Source organism: Columba livia, chromosome 3 (genome assembly GCF_036013475.1).
Source record: "Columba livia isolate bColLiv1 breed racing homer chromosome 3, bColLiv1.pat.W.v2, whole genome shotgun sequence".
Lineage (NCBI taxonomy): Eukaryota > Metazoa > Chordata > Aves > Columbiformes > Columbidae > Columba > Columba livia.
This window is the reverse complement of record NC_088604.1, coordinates 98,820,785-98,847,177: the sequence shown is the minus strand read 5'-3', so window position 1 is coordinate 98,847,177 and position 26,393 is coordinate 98,820,785. Positions and strand designations below refer to the sequence as shown.

The 26,393-nt window shown below is 37.2% G+C and overlaps 1 protein-coding gene across 1 annotated transcript in view; it reads left to right on the top strand.

Annotated features, from left to right (window-relative positions):
• The window catches only part of USH2A (usherin), a 387,004-nt gene that overhangs the window by 6,004 nt on the left and 354,607 nt on the right, over positions 1-26,393 (top strand). Inside the window, exon 3 of the mRNA XM_065058452.1 lies at positions 569-734. Within this exon, the coding sequence (XP_064914524.1) occupies positions 569-734 (166 nt within the window). The remainder of the gene's footprint in view (positions 1-568; positions 735-26,393) is intronic.

The following is a 26,393-nucleotide window of genomic DNA, read 5'->3' as shown; positions in this document are numbered from 1 at the left end:
ACATGGTATTCTTTGTACTTTATATGTCAGTGTTGTGTTTGATATTGATGGGAAATCTTTCAGGGAAAAAAATAGCAAGTGACTGGATAGCTTTCTTATCTTGCTCTGGTTCTCTTAGGTTAAAGAAAGGCTGTGTCAAAGGGGAAGCATAGGGGAAGCTGGCGATGTTGCTGTCTTACCTGGACAGATTTGGTGAAAAACTGGAAGACTTCCAGAACGTGTCATTTGTGTTGTTTTTTGTGGTTTCTGTCACAGAACCCTGAAGAGAGGAGGCAATGTGGACCCCTCTTCTACCCCCAAATCAATTTAGGTTGCATGCCCTAAATTAAAGCCAAACCAAAACAAAAAAAAAACACCTTACAAACAGAAAATATCTTTGTTAAAATTCTTTTACACTTAGTACATCCTGTGACTTTCACTGTCACTGAGCATCTTCTCAAGAGCTGTATTTTTAACGTTTATTTTAATGCATTCTGGTTAGCATCACTTTACAGGATAGCACCTTGGCAAGAATGTGTATATGTGTGTGCCTCTGACCTTATGTTGTTTTTCTTGGTTATTTCCAAAGGTGTGTGATAGAAAAGGCTATTGATGGGCAGACTGTGTTCAAACTCACAATCTCTGAGAAAGAGACCATGTTTTATTATCGCACAGTAAATGGTTTGCAGCCACCAATAAAAGTAATGACACTGGGGAGAATTCTTGTGAAGAAATGGATTCATCTTAGTGTGCAGGTGAGTAAAATAAAAACCATTAATATTTGTTGGACTACATCATTTGTGTGAGAATGGTATAACTGTATAAATATAAAAGGGTAAATTGGGGGATATAACTGGATAACTCTTGAGTCTTGCAGGCAAGGATCTTAATTTGAGAGCTCATTTTGAGGTATTTGCTAATTTAGCACTACAAAGAAATGCTGTGCTTATTCTTCTGAAGAGATGACTAAAAATTCTCGCCCTTAAGAACATGAGTATTTCTAACATTAACAATAAGTCTTGGGTCTCTGGGACTATTTCCTAAAAAAGACAGTGTCATCCTCATCTGTACATACTAATGTACTGATCTTAGAGGTATATCCCATTTAATGTTAAAAACTGCTTACACTGCACATAAGTAATCATGTATGAGTTTGTGCCATCTAGTAAGTTACAGAGCCTTTAACTCATATTTTAAAAATATGATTCAGAATTTTTAAAACACAATGCTTGTGTTCTAAAAGTCTTCTGTTGACATAACTTTTTAATAAGTGTACAAATATCCACTGAGGATAAAACAAAATCGAGTTTGTTAAAATTTAAACTGTATGTACAAAAATCAGTAAACAAACACAGAAGAAATTAAAATTCAGTTATTTGCATGTCTTGTAATTCCCAGCAGATGCTCTAGTAAATTCTATTTGTAAGCCAAGTTCAACTAATAATTATAAAACACAATTATCAGGTATTGAAATGTTTATCTTCTCTTTCCTTCATTTCCTTTATCCGTTCTATTAAATTTCATTTGGTTTACAGCACAATGAAGCGTAGTTTTGCTGCTTTCTTGAAACTTGCTAAAAGGTATTGACTGTGATTTGGATTTTTTAGTGCTGATCTTGTCACTTATAAGGAGTATCTAAGCTGACGTCTTGATTTTTTTTGCAGTTTTCTTTTTTCCAGGGTAACAGCATGGTAGTGTGAATAAGATTTTGGCTGTTGGATTAAAAGAGTGACCTTAAGGTAGAACTAATGAACTTTACACTTCAAACACTCCAAGGGTGCTATATTACTGCTGTTGCTGTCAGCCACATTTTCTACTAGCCTCAAAAACTGCTGAAGCCTGGGATAGCAAAGTGCAGAGTGAAAGGGCTGGATTTAAATACACACACACATATCTCAAATTGTATTACGAAGAACCCTCAAGCACTCTGTAGCATTTGGTCCTTTGTTTCTTTGGGGGAAGCTGTTCAGTGCATAAGAGGCGTAAAGAAGTGTAGATTCTCAACCCTTAAAGGGACACCAGGCTGAAATACCTTTGCCAAGTTTGGGAGCTCAGGGTAGAACCACCTTTCATTCTGTGATTTGCGGTATTGTAGGAGCCAACTTTCCATTAAAGATGATAGTGCCTGCAGCGTGATCCATTTAGCACTAGGGCTGGCTATGAAACTTCAGGCAAAGTTTTGGTTGTGTCTGGTCTTTTGACTCTTGGCCTTTTTTTTAGCAGCTGTCCATGATGATATATATATCATATATATATTGATGATGATACATATTTATATAGCATGATGATACATATTTGCATAAAGGAGTTTCCGTAAGACGATGAAAAAGGCTACAGAATTTTTAACGGTAGCTTTTCTTTTAAATTCTATTGTGGTTTAGATCTGTGAAGGAAGCACAGATGACAACAGTGTGTCAAAATACTTACCTAGTAAATTGTATTGAATAAAAACTTGACCAGATATTCTCCACAGTGTATTGCAAATTATTGCTGAAAGCTATGCACAGTATTGTATGTTTGGCTAGCAAATAGGGAGGAAAACAAATTTATGAGATGATGCTTTATTGCTCAGTGACTGCAGACCAAATTACAGATATGTCTAATTTGGGGTGAGTCTGATTTAGGACAAAAGTTTTTAAATGAATGGTAGAACTTACTGATACAGTGTTAGCAAGTAGAGGTGTCTAGTTCTACCCCTAAGGAAAAGAAAAAAAAAAAAAGCAATACTTGTTGGTTTGCTCACAGGGACTTTGTGCCTCTTGCTTGTCACAATACATGGGCAAAGAATGAGTGGGCTGGCTGGGAGATCCAGTGGCTGCAACCAAAGAATTGAGGATTCAGGCATGAGGCTTTGCATACCAAGCTGGTGACAGGAATAACAGCTGAGAGAGACTGTGGGGTTTGGTTTTGAGAAACGTTCATGGCAGATTGATGAATTTTTGTGTTTGTTTTTTAGCAGGTTGGTTGTAGTTTGTGAAGAGCATGTGTGTGAGTGATGTAGCTGACCATGAGAGAGACTGCTGTGCCAGGGAGCTAGGGTCTAAGTCCACCTCTGAACAGGGGTATGACTAATATGAGAGTGATTTGGGCTAAAGGTTTCCAAAGCCAAGCAGTCAGTATGAGCTGGAGCCTGCAAACTGGATCAGTGGTAAAAACTGAAATATTTGTGTATAAATGTGACAGAGGAGTGTGAAGTACTGGTTACATGTGTGAAACTGAATTTAGACAGAGCAGAAGTATGACAGGGTGGCAGATATGTTTGGAATTCAGGTGTAGGAGCATATGCCTATTCAGGAATGATAAAAATGAAAGGTAAATGGTGGAATAGCACCAAATAGTAATTAAATGATAAGAGGGAAGGAAAGAAGAAAGGACAGCACAGATTGAAAATAATTTCTTTGGAATAAAATAATTCTAAGGGAAGAGAAGGCTAGCAAATGAATTGTACTGAGGTTCTCTAGGAATTTAAGTCCTTGGGTGTGGATTTAGATGTGTAATTTGCTAGGGAGAACTATGGCTAAGAACTGTGTAGTTGCAGAGACTTATGCTCCAGTTCAAAGCTGGGAAATTAAAGTTCTAACAGGAGCAGGATCCAAACATTCCTGTGTGTTCTGCGTGAAAAGTTTCTTCATTGAGTAGTTGCTGAACAGAAAGTCTGGATATGAGCTTTTTTTAGGTGATGAGAGCATTATTAGACATGTCTCAAAAATAATGTTGAGTATTTGTAACTAGACTCAGATGAAATAGAAGAATAAACAGTTCGTTGGTTCTGTAAGTACACTTTCAGGATTTGAAGAGAACAAAAAAAATAAGGCTACTTTAATAAAACAAGGTGAACTTCAGAGCCCCGAAGTTGTACTGAAAAAAGACCTGGAGGTTACTGAAAATAAAAATAATAGAATTAAGAAAACTCTCTGTCCTTAAAGGATAAAATTAGAGTTGTAGTGCCCATGCTTATCTGAGTGAATAAGCACCTTTGCAGTTCAAGATGACAGAGTCTGAAAGCACTGGGAAATGGGGAAGCAAATTCATGGAGAATGCTGTGTAGGAATAAAATAAAACTGTAAGGATGTCAAAGTGAATTAGACTTGCAATGACTGTTAGGAACTTTTTACCATTTAAGATTTTTTTGTGTGTGTGTGCGCCAGAAGACAAGACCTGTGTACAGTGAAGGTGTGCTTAAGGATGGTTTGAGTAAGGTCCCCAAACTAAATAAATGCTTTGCTTCTGTTTTCACTAAGGATAATAACAGTCACAGAGCAAAAACAAGCTGGGTAACAGAAATGAACGTACAGAAACAGAAGTGATCATAATGAGGTAGAAACATGAATTTTTCAAGATTATTGTGTACATGCTGATGCAATCAGTTGGTCTTTGTCCAAAAATTCTGAAGGAACCGGTGCATAAAACCCTTTGGCAAAGAGATGTATTATGCAGATCTACCAAGTCAGAGGTGAGCCTCTAATGCTTACATTTAGGAAAAAGTGTGTCATGCATTGATGCTGGCCAACAGCCAAGCATCTAGCCCCACCTCATCCTCACCAGTGGAACAGGGGAGAGAAGAGCAATATCAAAAGGGAGGAAACTCAGGGGTCAGAATGAAGACAACTTAACAAGTGAAGGAAAGGGAGGTGGCAAGGGAACCAATGATACAAAGGATACTTGTCACATCCCACAAGCAGACCACTGCCTAGCCAGTCTCTGAGCAGCAAGCACCCTGGAAGTAAAACTCCTGTCTCCCTGGAGTCCTTCTTCTACCCCAGTTTTTATTGCAAAGCATGACGTTATACAGGATGGAACAACCCTTTAGGCAGTTTAGGTCAGCTATCCTTACTATGTCGTCTCCCAGCTTCTTGGCCCAACCCTAGCTTACCACTGAGGTGGGATGGGGGGTCAGAGTGGGAAAAGAGAAAGGCTTGACACTGTTCAAGGACTATTCAGCAACAGCTGAAATATTACTCTGTTATCAATACTCTTTTAACCACAAATTCAGAACACTGCATCAGAAAGGATGCTGTGAAGAAGTTTAACTCCATCCCATCCAGAGCCTGTACAAAGAGGAAGGAAGAAGTATCTTGGCAATGCAGACCTATTTGTCTTGACGCAATGGCATATGAGGATTTAGAAATGATCTTTGAAGGAATAGATATAGACGTGGAGGTAAATGAAAAAGGGGATAAAATGCATTGTGGATTTACTGAAGATAGCCCATCACTGTCTAACCTCTTGGTGCTTTTTTTTTTTTTTTTTTTTTTTGGTGAGAAAACTGATTTTCAGGCAAAGTAAATGTGTCAGATTTCCTCTATCTGGAGTTCAGTTTAGCATTGATGTGACAAGCCATGAGAAGTTGCAGGGTTAAAGGGAATGCTTATGGGGATGCTTGGCAATAGATACTGCTCAAAGGAACTTGCTTATAATCCTGGGAATGGGGGAGGCAAAAAAGCAATTGAATTCCTCAAGGATTAATCTTTGGACCAACCTTGTGTTATATTTTCATTAATGGTCTTGGCAAAAGTACTAAGAATGTAGTGAGAATACTAGCTGGTAACATAATCAGAAAGAGGAGAACAGTAAGATGTCATATAGGAAGAATGACACAACTGAAAAGACTGGGGTAACTGGCATGCGATAAAGCTTGGTATTACAAAATGCAAAGTAATGAACACAAAATCCCTTACAAAGTCTTTTGCTAAGTAGTTAATAATTTGAAAATGACTGAAGTAGTAGTCCCACGTAGTGATGATGAGTTACTGGCATGATGTGGCCACAAAAAAAGGTGTGTTTTGGGGAAATGTATCAGGAGCGGTGTTCCCAGTAGTGAGAGAAAAGCATCATTGCTCCTGCTCCAGACTGGTAAAGATTTCATGCGAAATGTTAGGTACAATTTCTGGCACTGAAGTTTAAGGAATTTAATTCAGAACAGAGTTACTAAGTCTATGATGACAGTGAAAGACTCCATGCAGGCCTTTCAGAACATGATTTGGAGAATCTTCTTTTGGGAATTATTTATAGTGAAGAGTAGGAAGTCATAGAGTTTTCTTGTCTAAATCTATTGGGGAGTAAACACCAGGCAGAAAAAGGAACTTTTTCAGTTGGCAGCCAAGTCTGTTCTATTGCAGCAGCATGTTTCTGAAAAAGCATTCTGATCTGAGTAATGAGGATAAGAAAATGTTGTTTTTCTTTTAAATTCAGTAACTTTCATAAAAAGGGTGACGTGGTACAGTCCATCCAACAGGAAAAGGTGGGAATTCATATTGTTCAATAATTATGCAGGTGGATTGTGGTTTGTTTTTGTTTTGTTTTGTTTTTCCCCTTTTCCTGTATTACTGTAACAACCGCTGTCAGTAGGATGTTGGACATAAGTCACTAATAGTCTTGGAATGGACTGTTAAAAAGGCTACTTGAGCCTGGATGGCATCAGTCTAAGAGTAACTTCATACTTTTGAATAGTTTATGCAGCCTTCTTAATATGCAGTATTCTGCTGACGGAACTATTTGCTATACATTTCTTTCCTCTTTATAACCAATAAACAATTGAGAAAAGGAATCCTTGAAAAGGATGAGGTAAGTTGAAGTGGATTTACAACAGAAGTTAATTTTGACTTTTTTTTTTCTGTCTAATTAATAGGACTTGTTTTTTTCTAATAATGTCTATCTTTATTGTCCACTGCTTATGATTTGTGAAATAACCTATCTTTTAGTTTTACCATTTCAAACAGTTTTGCATTTTTTAAGGCCATAAGTTGTGGATCTTGTTTCCTTGAGATTATTGCCACTATTCTAGTTGATTTGAGTTGGTGAGGATCAAGCCCTTCAGGCGTCTGAAAGTTTGAGAGTCCTTCTGTGTGTTTGATCTTGATTTAATGGTATTTATCACTGTATCTTTTTAGGTGTATATTAGCAAAAACTCTGATTGAAGGTATGTAGTGGAGTAAAGGATGCCTAGTCTTAAAAGAATCTGATATCCACTGAAGTGAAACCTCAGGAAAACTGGTGTCTGAAGAAGTGAACTTTTAAAGAAATAAAAATTTGAAAGCATAGCAATGCGTAATTAAGGCCAGTTGTGTACCTCATTATCTCTGCATAGTAATACCAATATCAGATTTGTGCCACTTAGTAACATCAGCTCCGTTATGAATTGTCTTTTTCAGATTCACTTTAAGGGTCTCTCACTTTCCCTTTGATACTTCAGAATTTATTTAGCCAATTAAGAAGAGTGGAATTTAAATATGAATTTTCAGATACAACCAAAGCTGCTGAAACAGGGGATTCTTTGATAACATGTCAGATTGATGTATTTGTTTCATATTTAGTGCCTGCAATTATAAAAATAATCTTTTTACTAGACTTTATTTTGCCTGATCATATCTATGTAACTCTGCCATGTTTTGGCAGAGTATAGCACATTAAAAGCTTTAGAAAGGAAGTTTAAAATCTAAATGCAGAGAGGTAACCATGACTGAATTACTCTCCTGGGAAGAAAATGCTCTTAGAGTGCCTGTTGAAATCAGCATTATCATTTCAATACATGTCAAATATGAGTCATTTCCTAGTTTAGGCAAAATTTCTTTATAAATCTTTAAATCTTCCAGTTCTTTCAAGAAAAGGTTAAAGTACTTATGATTTAATGAGACCACTTTACATCATAACTGTTTGACTATCAAGAGAAAACTTGTCCTTTCCAATTTGTGAAATCCTTTTATTTTCTGCACAAGTTTTTGAATACTTCAAAATTTATATTAAAAGTAACGAACCTGAGACTTAAAAGCAGGGAGGAAAACATTTACTCTACACTCTCTGCATATGTATTACTAAATATGAGGTGTTTTAAACTGTATATTCCCAAAGTTTAGTAAGGACATGAGAAAGCGAAGAAGCATTTTAGTTTAACAAATTGCTTTGCTCTCCTATTTGAAGTAGAGTTTGCATCAGTTCTACATATTAGAGCATCTTGTCTATTAATTGCAATTGTGTGTTGAAAGTATTTGGGAGGATGCAGTCTGTCCATATGGTTGGTGCAATGCTCCCAACAGACAGCAGAGATAAAACACATGTTACAGTCTTGTATAATGTATTTGAGTGTCTGTTTAGAGATCTGTTCACAGAAACAGTGAGCATGGCTCTCTTGGAGACTCGTTCATCATTTAATCTGCTATGGCTGCGAGCTGTTCAGATGCTGCTGCTGAACTTGCAGCCTTAGGGTTCTTTGATATTAGTAACTTGCTGTGCTGCATCTAGAAGTCCTCTTCTGCTCGGAGGGTTCTAGGATGTCGGCTGTTTGTGTTGATTTGAAGGATCTTTGTTGTTATGACTTCAGCTCCTTGGGAAACTGGGATATTTCCTAGAAGCCTCTCCCTTCACTTATACCGGTTTCTTAAAAAAACTACATTGTTTCTTGCCTGAATATGAGTTCAGTCAAGTTCTTGTACATTTGCAGATTTAAACTTATAGTCTAATAGCTACCTGGGAACACAAGACAAGGAACTTCACCTAGTCCAAGATTTTAATTTCAGAGAATGCCAAATATACAGGTTTTGGGTTTTATCAATGCTATCTTGACTACGCTTCTGGAAATTGCAAATGTTTTTTCAGTTGCAAATGCAAATCCCACCAAAGTGTTCATAGACTCTAAATTATATATGGTAGGAATGGAATGAAGTCCTGGGATGACCAGTGCTGGGAGCAGGTAGTACTGAATGGTTTGCAGAAGATATGCCTGACTTGTCTGGAGAGTTTTGGGGGAGATTTTAAATCTATCAGGTTTCAATTTGTTTTACAAGTAATTTGTTTGCTTATACAAAAATATGCAGCAGCGAATTAAATTATAATTTTAATAACAGAAGCACTATGCTAAGAATTATTTATCTTCTTTTTTTACCCCTAGTCTCAAATCTTTAAATGCCCTGCAATTCTTAAGGTTGTATTTTTGCCCTTTGGTGTGTATTGCTTTTTAATTTAATTTTTATTTTTTAGATAAAAATAGGTAAAGTAACCATGAGTAATGGTCTGTGCTACTCTAGAATTGTGCGGTAGTGTGGCTTTTTTTAAAATTAAAAATAACTTTCAGTCTTCTTCCTAAGCATAATATATATATATATATATATATATATATATAATTTTTTTTTTTAGGGTAATTAATAGCTGTGACTCAAACTTCTAGTGTCCATTGTAATACACAATATATCTGTTTCTGTCATGTGTTGTTACAGTATGTAAAATATAATTTGTAAGCATGTTTTTTTATTGGAAAAAATGGTTATGTAGTGTTGTGACATATAAATCTAAAGGTATGTATAACATATGGAAGTAGCTTCCCTTCTTAGATGAGAATGTTTTGAAAGGTAAAGAAAAAAAGATGTACTTCAAGTGTTTTAATTCAATATTAGTAATTAAAGTAAAAATTGTATAACTGAAGTTAACTGAGAGAGGGACGCATGCTGTTTAACAGCATCCTGTGAATTAAACTGTGGTCATTCAACGAACTACTTTAATATTGCTAGATATCTGGAGTCCTACTGGAAGATACATAAGCAAAAAATTATTGTTTAATCTAGATAGCCCTTGATTGTGAGATAGGCTCTTAAATAGTGGTTTATGTACACTGCTTATAAGTAGGTTCCCAGATAGGTATTGCTTGGTGTGATTTTAGGTATGTTTCTGCAGCTGTAGGACTGCTCTTCTGTTTGTTTGTGTGTTCTTGAGGTATGAGGAAAGGCTGAGGAAGCTCGGTCACTTTAGCCTGGAGGAGACTGAGGGGTGACCTTGTTAATGTTTACAAATATGTAAAGGGTGAGTGTCACAAGGATGGAGCCAGGCTCTTCTCAGTGACAACCAATGGTAGGACAAGGGGTAATGAGTTCAAATTGGAACACAAGAAGTTCTACTTACATGTGAGAAGAAACTTCTTCATGGTGAGGGTGACAGAACACTGAAACAGGCTGCCCAGGGAGGTTGTGGAGTCTCCTACTCTGGAGACATTCAAAACCCACCTGGACACATTCCTGTGTAACCTCATCTAGGTGTTCCTGCTCCAGTGGGGGGATTGGACTAGATGGTTTATTGAGGTCTCTTCCAATCGCTAACGTTCTGTGTTTCTGTACGAATCAAACTTTGAGAGGGTGGGAGTAGCTGTGTGATATGGCTGTTGGTATAATATTAATACTTAAAGATGGCACTCACAGGGTGCATCTATTAGTTTTGTGTACAGGAAATTCTTTTTGGTACAGGTTTACCTTCTGTCTGTTTGGAGTCTTGCATTACTGAAGAGCCCTGCTGGCGTTATTGAATTAAATTCCTTTCTGGGGAGACCAAGCTTGAAGTTGTACACTGGAGTATCATCATTTAGAGCACACCATTTGCAATGTGGGCAGAAGGTCCTCCAGAAGGTAGTTCTTGGCATACACAGTGTGTAAGCAGAAAACTGGCAATTGGTTTGAACTACTTTGCTGGTAAAAATGTATCACAGATATTAAACCATTGTCCTTTCCTCTATGCTGTGCCAATTGTTAAGTAGAAGTTTTTGCAAGGTGCTTGAAACTTTTTGATAAATTCTAAAAACTTCATGAGTACAGCCAAATACAGCAAGTTCTGTTTTTCCTGGTTAACTAAAAAAAGTTATTACTATGTTTGGTTCAGGTTTCTGTAGCTTAAAGACAGAGACTTAAGTCAGAAGTCTGATCAAGAAACGGAAGATGTAACTTTCAGATTGTCCTTTATGCAACCTCCTTTATTTATGTGTGAACTCTCTCATGTACAACTTGCATTATCACCTATGCATGCAGCAAATGGAAGGTGACATAAATTATGTGTGTAGATCCATCTCATACAATGCGAAATCCATATGTGCTGGTGGCAGTCCACAGGAGAGGAATCTTCTGGTAAGTCTTCATGAATTTTTTTTTTCTTGTGGAAGCAAAGAATATTTCCTGGCACCAAACAACTTGTCAGCTTGGCTGGAAAGTAGTGAGTTCTGGGATGGAAGAACTCCTGTGCATGTATCTTGTTCCAATACCTCAGCTCAATAATGCTGTAAATTTTGCATTGTTGAAGAAGTGCTGTTCTGATTTGACAATCTGCCTAGATACACTGAGTGTGAAAGAAGAGTAGACGGGCAGAAACACTTTTTTTTTTTTTTTTTTTTTTTTTAAGATTCACCACTGACTTGTTTTCTGACAACCAGTGGTTTTGGAGATTCTTAAGATAGACTGTATTGAATAGCCACTGACTGACCTATTTTTAGTTTAATAATAGTCCAGTTCTTTTTTGATAATTTATGTTTTGGTATTGCTAGTATCTTGTGGCAATGAGTTCCTCTTATGCAACTATGGCTGTATGAAATTATATTTTATTTTAAATCTGCTGTCTGCTAACTTATTTTTGCCAATTTCTTTTGTCAGTTGCTTTCCATTTAAAATTATAATTCAATTTGATATTTTGGTTATAAAACTTGATCACATTTATAATTGTTTATAAACTGGATCTCTCCTTATACTGAAGCCATTCTGCAGTTAGATGATCCTCACTGATCTTTTCTGAAAGTTTTGGGGTTATACTATTAAAATTTTGGGAATGCAAAAGGCAAACTTCTTATTCCAGTTACTTTGCACCATAAGTATCTAAACAATGAAGTTTTGTGGTTTTGTTCTTCCATTTTCTTCCCCCTAAGGAATGTGTTTCCTCTTTACCATTGGACGTTTTGCTCATTAGTGGATTACTATCTACAGTAACTCCAAGATCAGTTTTTCTGAGCAGTGACAGTTCAGAACTTAATGTTAGGTTTACATACTTCAGAATATTTTTCTCATGTCTGCTACTTTGTGGTTAATGCATTTAGTCTGCTATTTTATTGTCTGTTAATTTATTGCCTGTTCCTTACCAGTATAAGTTGGGGAATGACCTGTTGGAGAGCAGTATAGGGGAAAGGGACCTGGGGGTCCTGGTGGACAGCAGGATGACCATGAGCCAGCACTGTGCCCTTGTGGCCAGGAAGGCCAATGGCATCCTGGGGTGTATTAGAAGGGGGGTGGTTAGTAGGTTGAGAGATGTTCTCCTCCCCCTCTACCCTGCCCTGGTGAGACCACACCTGGAATATTGTGTCCAGTTCTGGGCCCCTCAGTTCCAGAAGGACAGGGAACTGCTGGAGAGAGTCCAGTGCAGGGCAACAAAGATGATGAAGGGAGTGGAGCATCTCCCTTATGAGGAAAGGCTGAGGGAGTTGTGTCTCTTTAGCCTGGAGGAGACTGAGGGGTGACCTCATTAATGTTTATAAATATATAAAGGGTGAGTGTCACAAAGATGGAGCCAGGCTCTTCTCAGTGACAACCAATGACAGGACAAGGGACAGTGGGTGCAAAATGGAACACAAGAGGTTTCACTTAAATATGAGAAGAAACTTCTTCATGGTGAGGGTGACAGAACACTGGAACAGGCTGCTCGGGGAGGTTGTGGAGTCTCCTTCTCTGGATACATTCAAAACTCACCTGGACACGTTCCTGTGTAACCTCATCTGGGTGTTCCTGCTCCAGCCGGGGGATTAGACTGGATGATCTTTTGAGTTCCCTTCCAGTCCCTAACATTATGTGATTCTTTAGTAACTCTGAGGTAAGCTTTGACTTTTACTGTCTGAATGTATTAACTACATCCTTTTTTCACCTCACTAACCACTGTTTTCAAGCCTACATAAAATGTTAAATAGCAGAGATTGTTGGAGTTACTTACTGATAAATTGTCTGTGGCCATTTAATCTCCACTAAGTTTGAAACCTTTCTGCAAAGTCAGTATATTATATTGGTCAGTTCTTCCTTATCCACGTACATCTTAACTACTTAAAAGAATTCAAAGTTGGATCTTGATATCCTTCCACAAAAGCCACGTTCCCTTTCCAGTATACAATATTTATCCATGTACCTTTCCAACCAATTCACTCTGTGTAGTCTTGATTTGATGGATTATCAGAACAATTGCTCTAAGACCTGGTCATGCATCATGTCTATAATTTGAATCTCTGCATTGTTCTTTGATCTGTGCAGCACTAATTGAAAACTGTATTTTCTGTTTCTGCTGCTTTTTTGATCTCCCATTGAATCTGAAGGTTCTGTTTTTTCTTCTTTATTTAAAAAAATAGCTGGAATACCAGCTTCTGTAGTATGTTTTAATACAGGTAGTTCCTTTACCTTATCAAAATTTGAACTTTCTTCAAAGTATAGCAACACTTTCTTAGTGGTGTGATCTATGTAATTCCTGACATTCGTGTTCAAATATCTTAGGCTTTAGATTCCAAAAATAGGCATATTTTGTCATGGTTTACAGTTTACATGCTTGCTTAGCTAGGATGGGGTTTTTTAGATACTTTCAAGTTATTTTTTCCCTAAATCTGATGGCTTTCTTTTGTAATTTGATAAAGTGGTAAACTTGCTGTATTTGGCTGTAGGAAAACCTTACCCTTCTTTGATTCTTTCTGTTCCAGAAAAGTGTTTTAGTTCTGAATTGACCTAAATCTTTCTTTCCATGCACTATTTGCTCAGTTCTGTGCAGAACCATGCAACCTTGCTTGTCTGGCCCTTTGTGATACTGGCAGCTTTTCAAAGAATGGCACTGGCTTTGATCTTCTGCCTCCTGAATTAAAGCCAAAATATTTTCCTCTTGAACCTCTCTTCTCTCTTTTCTAGTGGTACCTAGGTGTAGCTTTGCTATTGCACTTTGCTATTGTGCAGATTACCTATATATCGTGTGGGGTTTATCATTGTTGCATCTGTAGGCAAATCAGCATGTGATATTCAGTGGCAGCATAGATTAAACTATCAGTATTGCTCCTAAACTGACATTTCAAAACTCCAAGATTCTGCTTCTTTCCACTGAAGTTCTTATCCTGAAGATTTATCTGCATTACTTGGAGATATGTGTCTTTCTCTTTCTAGCTTGATGACTATGTACCATGGGACTTCCGTGGTTCTTGGAGGACTTGTCAACAGAAAAAGTCTCTCATCTCTTTGAGCTTCTCTAGGTGACCTGTTTGAATCTTGATAGTAGATATTCTGTCTCTTCAAGTTACTACTTGTGCCTTATGCATGTCCCTCTTGTCTGTCAGGCAGGTAATTATGTATGTAATAGACCGGCAAATTGGGTTACCACTCTTCTGCTGGACTTCTGAGTGCATTTTATTATATTTGATGGGCTTTTATCCTTTTCTTTAAATTGTATTTATTGGCATCCTCATCCTTGCTGTTGATCAGTAATCACCCTGGCCTTTCTGTGCCTTGAGACCTGTCTACTAAAGTGCACAGAAAACCTCTATGAACTTTCTGAGCAGCCTCTCCTGGCCCATCTCCAATAAAATGTGGTTGAGGGAGCTGATACATAAAGTTTTTCCTTTAGGTTTTTCCAGAAAAAAACTACCAACAGTAAGGTATCACAACACAGTCCTCTGAAGTCAGGTTTGGTCTGTGTTCAGTCAACACAGTTTGGATGCTTAGTAACTGGAAAAAACAGTATTATTAAAAAATGAAAATTGAAGCTTCCAGTTAATTGTCATCAAAAAGTTTTGGAGAGTTACAGTATAAAGGAGTAGTTGAACGACCACTTCTAAAAAGAGCTTTGTGATGGAAGGAAGAAAGAAGGGCACAAAGGAGAATGGAAGGGCCTGAAATAAGGTTGTTGGAAGAAATATGAAAGGAATCAAAGGCAGAATTTTGTGGATCCTTGAACATGAAGGGAAACTAAACCTTGAAAGAAAGGATGAGACTATTTGCAAAAATCCTTAACTGGATACATGAAACTTTTGTGGTGAGGTATTCAGAAGACAAGAATAATTGCTTTTTTCTTATGTAAATCATCACAAAAAAAGACAGAGGGATGGATTTTCAACCTTCTAGTCCCAGCAGAGCTGTTCGGCTGTTGTAGAACCATTGTATTTTTGCATTAAATCTGGGAATGACTTATGAGTCCTGCTATTGGGCAGTGCAAAATGGTGCAAAGTTCTTCACACATAGTCAGTTCAAAAGACTAGAATTTAATCTGCAGCTGATAGTGTAATACAGGGTTAATAATTGTATGTTAGTATCAGCTCCCTTTATTTGTGCGAGTATCTGCTTATTCTTTGACTAGCGAAGCACAGAGACTTTATTCAGAAGGGACGTTTCATTTGACATCTACATCTCATCCCTAATTTACATGATTACAAGTAGTTCAGGAAAATTCAGAATCAGTGGTTGTGCTGTATTTTAAATGGAGGGGGCAGAGAGAAATGTGCATTGTTATGAGATTATCTAAAATGTACTTTCAGACCTTTTGTTTCAATTAATTTTGGCAAGTCTATTTTATGTAACTGTTCTAGCTGCTAAAAAGCAGCTTGTCGAATCCTTAATACTTGTCTCCTTTCATGTTACTATAGTGATCGTCAGATCTTGGATCTGATTTGTTCTGTGACTTGGGAAAATAGAGTCATTATGCAGCAAGAAAGCAATTGTTCTTCATGTATTTTCAGATCTGATGACGAGGATCATTTTATTATGTTTGATTGTTTGGAACTCATTTGCAGTGCAAGAGTCACTTGACAAATCTTTCCATGTAAAAATAACAGAGATGGATTGATGGTTAAAATAGTAGTTAGAGCAAAGGTTATTTGATAATTACTTTATTTTTTTAACAAAACCTGTATTTGCAGTCTTGAACTCCTGTATTCTCTCTGCCACTCCCCTGCCCAGGTATGTTTGTTCTGTACTGAGGTATCAGCAATAGATAGACCGATAAAGAATATTTTTCGTTGGTACAGTGCTGGTTGGGGTAGAAAGTGGCTGGGCTGTAGTTAACCATTTTAGTAATGTTTCATACTACTGAAGTACTGGTGAAGAACTCAATAACAGATTAAATAAAAATTGCCAGTCCATAATTGGAATGCATACTCTATGGCAGAGGATTGCTAATCTCTGATACAACTGTTTATTTTGAAACAATATTTACTTATTTCAATACTAATTATTTAAAAATGCAGACCATTTCAAAAGCTGTCTCTTTGCATCGATCCTTCTTTGTCTTCAGCCTTGTTTATCAGGTAATTGACAGTGTGGGTTATATCACTCAGTTTTTAACACGGTATTAAAATTGCCCTTGTCCGAAAAATTAATGGCATACATGATTCTTATTTTGGATCCTTCTCCTTTATCTTACTTGCATTTTTGCATTTGGAAGGCTTTATTCATGAAATAGCTGTTAGTTTTTCTTAAACCTGTAAAGCACTTTATGGATCGGTCTGTGTTGCAGTTGCTTTCTGATTTCATTGTTTGGGGTCAGATTTGTGTTAATACATGGCTTGTTCTTGAACAGAGTTAATTGCTTCAGGAGCACACTGGGGTTCCATCTTTTCCTCCCTATTCTTCCCCCCCCCGCCTTTTTTTTTTAATTTATGTTGTTCTTCAGGGAATTCAGGCTGAAATAGTGGATCTATGCACAAAAGGAAAGTCTTGGATTGAAGGGAAACCATTTCCTGTTGAGAAGGGATTAACATTGTAGGAGATAGTGAAAAAGAAAAGTGAAGGAGGGCAAAGAGAAAAGCTAAATATCTTTTATACAAATGCTGGGAGCATATGTAATAAGACTGCTGAATTGGAGTGACATGTTTTCAAGGATAAGAAAGATATTATTGGAGTAAGAGAGACAACCAGGAAAATGAAGGGGGATTTAAAATGCCAAGATACACAGTTTTAGTGAAGGGAGAGCTAATATAAAGCTGGAAGAGATGTAACAATATTGCTGAGGGATGATACTCAATCTGCAGTTGGAAAGACCTCTGCTCCCTCCCCTCTCTTTTATTTCCTTCTTTTTAAACTAAGTTCAGTCGTTTGCATACAAGGTAAGGACAATTTAATGTAGTTGTGATTATTGACTGTTGCACTAGATTGCAGGTGGTCAAAAAAAAAAAAAACCCAAACCCCACACAATAAAAATATTTAAGACATAAAATGCATCCCCAAGAAAAACAGAACTTTGATTTGAAGAATCCTGGGGTGTTGAGGAGGAGACAGTAGGAAGAGAGATAGATTGTTAGAGATCAGTTAGGATCTTGGCTGTGTTAAAACTACAAATAAGAACACATTTCCACCATTCTGGTAAGGTTGTTGCCTTTGTACTGTTGTTGAAACAGTATAGAATATTGACACTGTTATCATGGATAGATTGTAAATATGAATCTGTATATGAAGATAAGAAACGGAATCAAATTATCACAAAATCGTGACATTTGAAATGGTCATGGGTATGCTCTGGATGGAAGAAGCAGCCCTAAAGTTATTGATTTTAGCAGAGCTAACTTTGAAGGGAAGAAAAATGCTCCTGGGATTTTTGCCTGCAATCCTGTGATGAATGGGAAATCCACTCCACACAAGTGGAGAGTACATAGTGTATAAAACACGTAGAGAGGCCACAATTAAAATTCATCCCAGTTAAGTCAAGAAAAGGAAAGGCCGATATAGGCCTGAGGCAAAAGAGGGAAAGGCAAAGAGACAACTTGCCCCCCCGACCTTATGCTTTTTCCTTCCCCTTCGCTGTTCTTTACAATTTCTTCTACTGTCCCTTTATTCTCTCCAGCTCTTCTGTCTTAAGACAGTTCTATCGCTGTGGTCCCATGATGAGGTTTCTTCCTCAAGTCTCTGTTTTTTGTACACTGGATTTCTCAGAGCATGGGCATAACTGTTCAGAGAGCTCATACGTGGGTGTGAGTCTCTCTCCCTCTTTCCTGCCAAAAATGCTTGCACTGTGCATCCCCATAAATGCCAGCTGTATATAGTCAACACATTTCCTCTTCCCCAAATTCCTTTATCTGTTTGTGGCTCTGGGATGATTCCAGTCCATTGTATGGTGAGGGAAGGAGTGAGGCAGAGGGAGCTGGGGAGGGCCAGTGAGTGGGCACAGAACAACTCATGTAGATGGTGGGGCTGCGTGACAGTTTTTAGAAAAATACACCTTGCTGCACTGGAACATCTTCCACTGAAATGGCAGGAGTTCTCTGAGAGAGAAGGGTCAAACAAGCACACAGATGGTTACAGGTGGTGTTCCTTTATTTTGTGCAAAGTTAGGATACAAATCAAGTCTTCTTTTGACAGCCAGTTTGCAAGATGCTTTATTGTCCAACATCCCACATATACACGTTATCAGACATCTTGTTTCAAGGTGTAAAGAACAGCTGTGAGAAAGAAAGTAAATATGAACATATTTGAGGTCTGAATCTCAGGAGGTGTAAAATACCATTGCTGGAGCTGAAGGCAGTTTATAGTAGCTGAAGATCTGGCCCTTAACTAAAGCAAAGAGTTTGAACAAATTTTGATAGGGCATTTTGTTTTTAAAAGGTGCACAAAGATGATAATGGCAGAAGTGGATTTCACAGAGAGATTTAACAGGACAGTGATGAAAGATCAAGTGGTCTTTTTCTGTCAGTCAATCTGTATTCTCTCTTTTTCTTCTTTTTTTTTTTTTTTTTTAAGTTAGAGTGATTTGTTAACTCTAGAAATAGGCAACAGGCAGAGAGGATGACCATGTGGTCTTATGGCATCCAGCTGATGACCAGTTTCTAAAGCTAATATGAAGGATCATAAAGTTTAGTTCCATATGTATTGTGATGATAGTTGCATCTATATTTAAAGCTTTCTGTCACTGAAGCACTCTTGGTGTTGTCAGATGTCTATTGGACTGGATGATCTGCAACTTCTTGCAATTGAATGTCAATAAGACCAAAGCAATTTTGGTTGATTCATAGCACCAGCTTAAGCATATTCACTTGCACAGATTATATTTGACAGATAGTTACCTTCAGCTGAACTCTGTGGTTAGAAGCCTTGGTATACTCTTGACAGTGAGCTTAGAGTTGATGCCTTATGTTTATTTCATATCCTGTTTTTGCCTTCCTAATACTGCATGTGTATGTCTACATTTAAATACATTCACAGCTGAAGTACTAGTCAGTCCACTTGTTATCTCTGGACAGAATGTTGTGATGAGTCAATTTCAGCATTTAAAAAATGATGCGTTTTCCCATTTAGGCAGTTTTAATTTCAAAAACCATCTAATCGAGATTTTTTTTTATCAGGAACTCCTGGAAAAATGTCTGTCAAAGCCTAACAACAAGAGGAAATGAAAGAAAAAAGTAGAGGATAAAACCAGACTTGAAAAAGTATTATTCCTTTTGGAATGTTTTCCTGGCATTTGACCAGTTTGCTGTCCTGCAGGAGAAAATATTCAATAGAGATGTTTTAACCAGTTATATGAGTGTAAGTTAAAATCCTCTGGATTCTGCAACAAGGCTGTGCACAGTGTCATCAAATGCTGATGTGTGTGCATCCCCTATAAATCTTGTAAAGAAAGGCTTTTTTCCAGGTCTTTTCTTGTAACAGTTCTAAAATAGTTTGGGTAAATATACAGTTTAATTCACTGATTTGGTGAGCTGATCCTGCTTCTGGTGAATTTATCAATATTGAAACCACGTTTGAGGCATAATAACAAGAATTTAACTTCTGGATTATTTAAAACCATTTCCCCATGCAGGCTCCTGGTCAGCTTTAAGTAGCATCCTGATTTTGAAGAAAAATTCAGTTATTTAAGACCAAATAGCTTGTGCGTATAAACCATTTCCACTCACTTCCATTTCTGTTTTTAAAAGCCAAAGGTAATTTTCCTATAGAGCTTCAGAAGCTTATAAAAGGGAGATTTTGGAGGCTTTACTTCCTTTTCTCAGTGAAGAATAGGAATGCAACATCCTTGAATTCTGATATGAAGGAACTAAAAATAAAATGCATAATAAATAGGAACATTTATAGTTGTGTATTTGGCTAGACTGGCATGCTCTGCTGAGAGGGCACAGTTGACTTTGTATTGTTGGCTATGATTAGGTAACGAATCTCAGACTAGAATTGCATTGGATTGGCCTCCTTCTGAAAGCAACAGAATGGTGGAAGTAAAGGAAACTCTCCTAACTATGAATGGTAGATGAGCACTTTCTTTTTAAAATCATCATAATAAAGTCTCTGACTGTACTGTTACTCAAGTCAGCGAAGTCAGTGGCTGCAATGAATGGTCCTAAGCCTTTTAAATTTTTTTTTTTCTTTCTTTCTATAAAATGCTCTTTGGTCTGAGAACCAAAGATGTGTGAAAAGTGTCACTTTGAAACCTACACAAATGCCAGGGTTGCAGCTTGCCTCTATCTTCTTGTGCTCTTTTTCTTCAAGCTTGCAGCCAAATCGCTTAAGAGGCTTGAAGTACAGAGGTGGGTAGTAGGTTTGGGTTTACTCAGAGGTGTAAAGTTCTGATAGCTTAAAAACTTTAGGTTTTTCCATGTGAAGATAGTATAGGATTTGAAACACGGGAATTCAGAAATGTGAATAGTCATTTAATCATAGCAGGTAAAATATTTTTTTAATGGGTGGATCTTTTGCATTTGCTATAAGCTAATGGGCATACGACCTAAAACAACATTGAAGGTTTTAAGTAACTCTAGCAGCTATATAAGGTAGTACTTATTTTCTCCTGTACTTTGTAAGAAAGAGAAATGCATTTGGAATTGAGACAGTGTTCTAGCTGAAGCAGCACCAAGCTCACTGGCAAACTCATCAAAAGTTCTTTTACTGGTAGGGAAGGTGCCATTTCTTTCTCAAGTGTTATGCAGATAAATTATCTGAGCTGGCTTGTCCTTCTGGATATTATTCTTTAATTTTCACACTCCTTCACTCCCCCATCCCCCCATCCCTATTAACATGGTTATTAACGTCTTTTTGGATCTGTTTGAGAACAAGATCCCAGACAAATTCCTCTTGACATATTCTTGTTCTCATACGTTTGCTACATAAATTCATTTTATCTTGCCAAGCTTTACATCTGCCAGGTTCCTTCTGTGTTCTCTCAATTTTCATTCCAAATAGGAAAATTAAAATGCAAAGAGCAAAAAACTAAAAGTGAACTCTTTTTATGTTAGGGTTGTAGTTTTGTCTCTGAGAGGAGTAAAAATATATATTAAGAAAGAAAAATCACAGGGGATTTTGATATATGTATGACATCTGCCCAAACATCCCCAGCAATGGCATCACTGCCAAAATGTACTTGTACTTCAAAAACATTCAATAGTGTTTATTCCTGAACTATCCATTCAGCTAAGCTTTTAAATTTGAGTTTGTCTGCACATGGTATGTTATGTTGTAAGGAGTGATGAGCAATGTAAGACAGTATGAGCAGGTTGTGCACTGGTGTTGGTGAGTGTAAAGTGTGGAGTAGGAGATGGGTGAGTGTGGCGTGGAATCCTGATGCATCTGTAGCGCTTAAGCTGTGGAGGCTACTGCTTCTCTTTATTTTCTAAAGCAGTTGTAAGGTGGATGACGGGGAGAGATGGCCTGAAGGCTTGGGAAGGGTAGACGAATTTTGGGATAATCTCTTTATGTTATTCCTTGTTTGTGTTAATGGTTGGGAGAAAAATAGTCCTTGGGGGCATGGAATCTGCTCCCACTTGTATTCACTATGTTTATTTTATTTTTTTTTTTTTCAAAACTAAATGTGAATGTAGCAAACTAAAAAGGATAAATAAAAATTAATAGAGTAATGCAAAATAAGAAGAATAAGGCAGAATAAGGGTAGAAAAGGCGCCCTTCAGACAGCTGTTCAAGATGTGTAAATTCCATAGTTTATTTACTGAAGAAAGGTGTTGAATTGTGGCAGAAGGTTGTCTGCCATTTCTGATGCGTCAATTTAGGAGTGCGTATATGCCCAGATTTTTAAAAACATGTAAAATGCAGCATTATGCTTTTTGGTTGCTAGCTCTAAGTAAATCACAGCTGAAAGTAAACTTGGATTTGTGCTAATGGTTTAATCCTATATTTTTCCCCCAAATTCCATTCGTCTGCTTTGTGTTGCTTAAGTCTGTATCACTGACCTTTCCTTTTTACAAAAATTCACCTAAGAAATATTAAAGCTGTGTGGAAGCCTTTGTAACTACAGCTTCAGCAAGATCTGCAATTATGCAAGAAAATACCAAGAAACATACCTGTGCGTGTCTCATCTCTTTGATATGCAAAACCCCTTTACTGTATCTTTTATTAACTGTTACGCTTCTCTTTCACGCCTGCTTTCACAGAGCAAAGGTATGAACCCACATGTCCCCCAGTGGCAGAATATGCTGTATATCTTTATATGAGCAGGCAAAAAGAGCATATTTAGACAGGTTGAAGGTGAAAAAGATTTCTATACTCAAGTTTCTGATTAGACCATTATAGCAGCATCACTAATTCCCCCCCTTCCATCTATTGTCTCCCTCATCTGTTGTCATCAGTGACCACTGTTGATTTGTTGACTCTATTAAAGTATTCAAGGAAGCCACAGGCCTGTCATTTTGGTCATAACCTTAATCTGTTTCCTCACCTTGGGAGAAAATGTGTTAATACACTGTCTGTTTCTATAGAATGAACTCATAGAAAAAGTTCCTGATGCAACAAATCTGCACTACGTTTAGAAGAAGAAAAGTGTTTCTGAATCTTAGTTATTTTAACAGATAGCAAGCTGTGTTTAGGTAGCAACTTTTATAAGAATCATACCAAATTAAGTGGCGGTAAGCAATTGTAACAGTATGTTGTGTAGTAATTTTTGAGCTGGGTGAGTTGCAACTTCTCCTGATTTCTCATGATCTCTGATTCTTCATTATTTCTGAATGATTAAGCAAATAATTTATGCTAACTTCTCCTTCTCACTTCTGTAAAGCCTGTGTAACTCTATTGATTCTGGAGTTGCTTTAGCCTTTATAGCGACTAAGGGGAGGGCTCATTTCTGCTGGTTTCCTGATCTGGAAAATAAATGGATGATTTTTATTTAAATGCCTTACGGGTAAATTGTATAGCTACCTAATTACTGTTCATAAAGCACTTTAAAATTCTTCATGTCGTGTATCACCTTCTTTATAATAGTAAAATTATTTCTATTTCTGCAAAATTTATTACTGTGAAAATAGAGCTTATTTAAAGGATAGAATAATAGACTTGTTTGAGTTTTCTTACAGTTTATTTTGTGTTCACTTATATGGAGGAGAATTTTTTTGTTTCTTCATATTTGATAAACAGGCTTCATGTTTTAACTTGTATTTCATTTTTAAATTTAGCTTGCATTTGCAGCTAGCTAAATTTGCACTTTTAACTTAAAAATTACCTTGCTTTTTTTTGTTTGTTTGTTTTTTGTTTTTAAGCTTTAGTTTTCACATACCTAATATTTGGGAGAATCTTGTTCACTGTCTGGTACATATCAATCCTGGAACTGTATCTTTTTCATATTATTTGGAAAGAATGATGTCCATTACGTGTGCCGATATGTATTAAATTTCCTAGTATTTGTCTGAAGATAAATTTTTTGGTCCTTGTTTTATATGTTGGTTATTCTCAACCCTGCCATCTGAGACTTTCCTTGGTGCTATAAATAGCCTTAAGAGCTGAAGTTACAGTTGAAGTGTTTGCCATCACTGAGTTGGCTGGATAACTACATAGGCCAGAGTTGGTATCATTTGGCTTGAATGACTGGAAAAGATTTTTCTTTTTCATTTTTGGTGCCAGCGTTCTCTCTGCTGTTGAAGTTCTCATTTATGGCCTGTGAATCTGGGAAGAAATCCATCTGGTTTCTTCATCTGTCTTGCTAGACACTGTGATCTAGTCATTAGTACAATAGATGACGAGAAGAAACTGTAAAATTGAATTGTATTTTATGGTTCCTAGAAGCTGTGGTAAGAGTAAAAGGTGTGTATTTTTAAGAGCAAAAGGAATGTATACTGAACCAGTAGAAGAAGTTAGTGTTGTCCTGAAATAACTCACCTTAATTTATCTGTAATATTTTAATAAATCTTGCCTGTGCCATTAAATATTGGAATAGGAAAAATGACCTAGAGGAAAGATGATAATTATTAAAAAGCAGCTATGCCTTTGAAACATTTAATAATCACAAATTCTGAAACATTTGGGGAAGAGACGACTGCATTTATTGGTTGTATGTCATTCACTGCAGTGGAGTTTTGATCTCTGGTTAGTGATCTTGAGCTCTGCTCTATTTAGGTATTCTCTGTTTTTTTAATGGAACAAAAAGGAATATTTTCCATGTCTCTCTCATATTAATGTTAGAACTTATTTTTAATGGCAAAATCTTACTGATGCAAAAAGATCATAGTGTCCACTCAAGAAGAATTCACTTCATTTATTTTGGCTGAAATGATGCAATTCAGTTCTGCATGGAAGAGACTAAAAAAAATTGTTTCAGTTTCCTTTGAATGTATGTAACAGGACATTATGTAGCAGGATGATTAACATGCGTGAAGAAAAGGTGTACTTACACAAACGTGCCAGGTGTCACACACGTATGTTGCAATGTGTGTGTGTGTTATTATCTGAAAGCCAAAACTTTTTAGGGGAATTCTGAGGCTCCAATTTACACTGTTTTTAGCTTGTAAAGTGCAATTGTAGCTCAAAAAATGGGAATCAATTTAACTGTGTCTTTTATTTGATACTCAAAATGTGCCTCTGTGTCACTGAAGAGGAATATTAGGCTTTTTTTTTTTTTTCAAAAAGCATATTGATAATTTTTCCTGAAATGCTAGATATTTTTATTATACCTGTTATACTGTTTGTTTGTAATTGTTATACAATTTATTTATATATTTTTATACCATTGTATGTTATACCTGTAGATAGCACTACAGTTCAAGGTGTTAGAAAAAAAAAAAGAGAGAGAGCAGGGAAAAACCATGGTATTCTTCAATCAACATATACAATGAGTGCCTTTGGGGGAAGTGCAAGTTTTTGTATTCAAGGAGCAGCTATACAAAATCATGGAAAAGAAATCCATGGAATACTATTAAATGTGTAGAAACTATGGCTGGCTGATGAAGTCTGCTGGTGGTTTAAGGTTCAAAGAGTATTCAGGAGCAGTATCATCCATCCTTACCATGCTCTGGAATGCTCCCCTGCTGCTTTTTGCCATAATTAGTCTCTTGGTCTAAGTCAGTACCACTCCTCTGAAGTGCAATATTTGGTTGTGATGCTGCCTTTTCTGCCCCTCCCACCCCCAGATTACTGTGATATAATGGAAGCTTGTGTTAGCAGTTAAGACATGAAAACACTGTCTTTTCTTCACCTGATAGCTCTGCCCAATCCAAACCAAGTGGCAAAATTCATGTATTGTTTTCATGAGTGGGGTCTGAGTAGCACAGATTTTTAGGTGAGGAAATAAACAGTTGTAATGCCTTTTCTGTCCCTATCTCATTTTATAAGCAGAAGCTTGTCCTTCAGTGTGTCCTCCTTCATTCTGCACTGGTGACCCATAGGGTAGGGAATTGCACCTAGGTAGGAAATAGTTGGATGTGGGGCTCTGATGTGCAATTTGCTTGTGATGGAAGACCAGAAGAGCTTCAGTCAGGATGCCCTGAAGGAATTTGCCTATCAGCTCATTGGCCCAGACCTCTCATCTTTGAAACTCTTCTGGATCACAATAAGAATGCTATTAGAGAAAAGATTGTGGATATCTTTCACCATCTTAGTTCACCATCAAATGGATTTTCCATTTCTTGGAATTGGTATTAGGTTCTGCATTGGCAGAAGCTAATGTAGTTGCACAGTGAATTTATCTTAGTGACTCATCCTTGCCGCCTCCCTGTGAGGTGATTTGCTAAGTATTTGACAGATGGGGAAGCACGGGAGGGAGAGATGGTTTCAGAGCTGGGATTAGAGTGCTGATGTCCCAGGCTTCTGGTCCTGTGCTTTGCACAACCACAAATCCAGCCTTTCCTACCCATCTTCTCTTGCTATATTGGGGCAAATTCCTATAGAATATTATTAATAAAGACAACAGGGGAAAAATCCTGTTGTCCTAGTCAGGAGTAAAATACATCTTTTACTTCTGTGGTATTGTATGCAATTTAATGCTAACGGTCAGGAGACTTTAAATAACCACATCAAACAGCCAATTTGGTGCCAGCCTTCCTCCTTATTTAGCTTAGTCTAAACTGACACCAAACTTTGAGACATTCCTCTCCTCCCACAGTGGAGAGCCGCTGGGATTTTTATTTTTTTTTTTTTCTTTATACCACACATGGTTTCCCTCCTACATTTTCCTCCCATGTCAGATATTCATACCCCCTTTAATAACCAGCAGGGGCATCATTACATTGAGCTCCTGCCAAATGCATAATGACTGCTGCCTTTGCCTCACACAGTCACTGCACCACTGATATCCAGTTCAGCATTGTAAAGTGCTTAGGGCTACCTTGGGGATGTGCTATATTAAACCCAACTATTCTAAATCCTATTTAATACAAAGCGATTGGTGGTGGGGGAGGGAGGTTTAAAATTGGCATTAGTCACCTATTTTCAATGAGTAAAAATACCTGGTCATTTAGGGCCCAATTCTGTCACTCTTAAGTC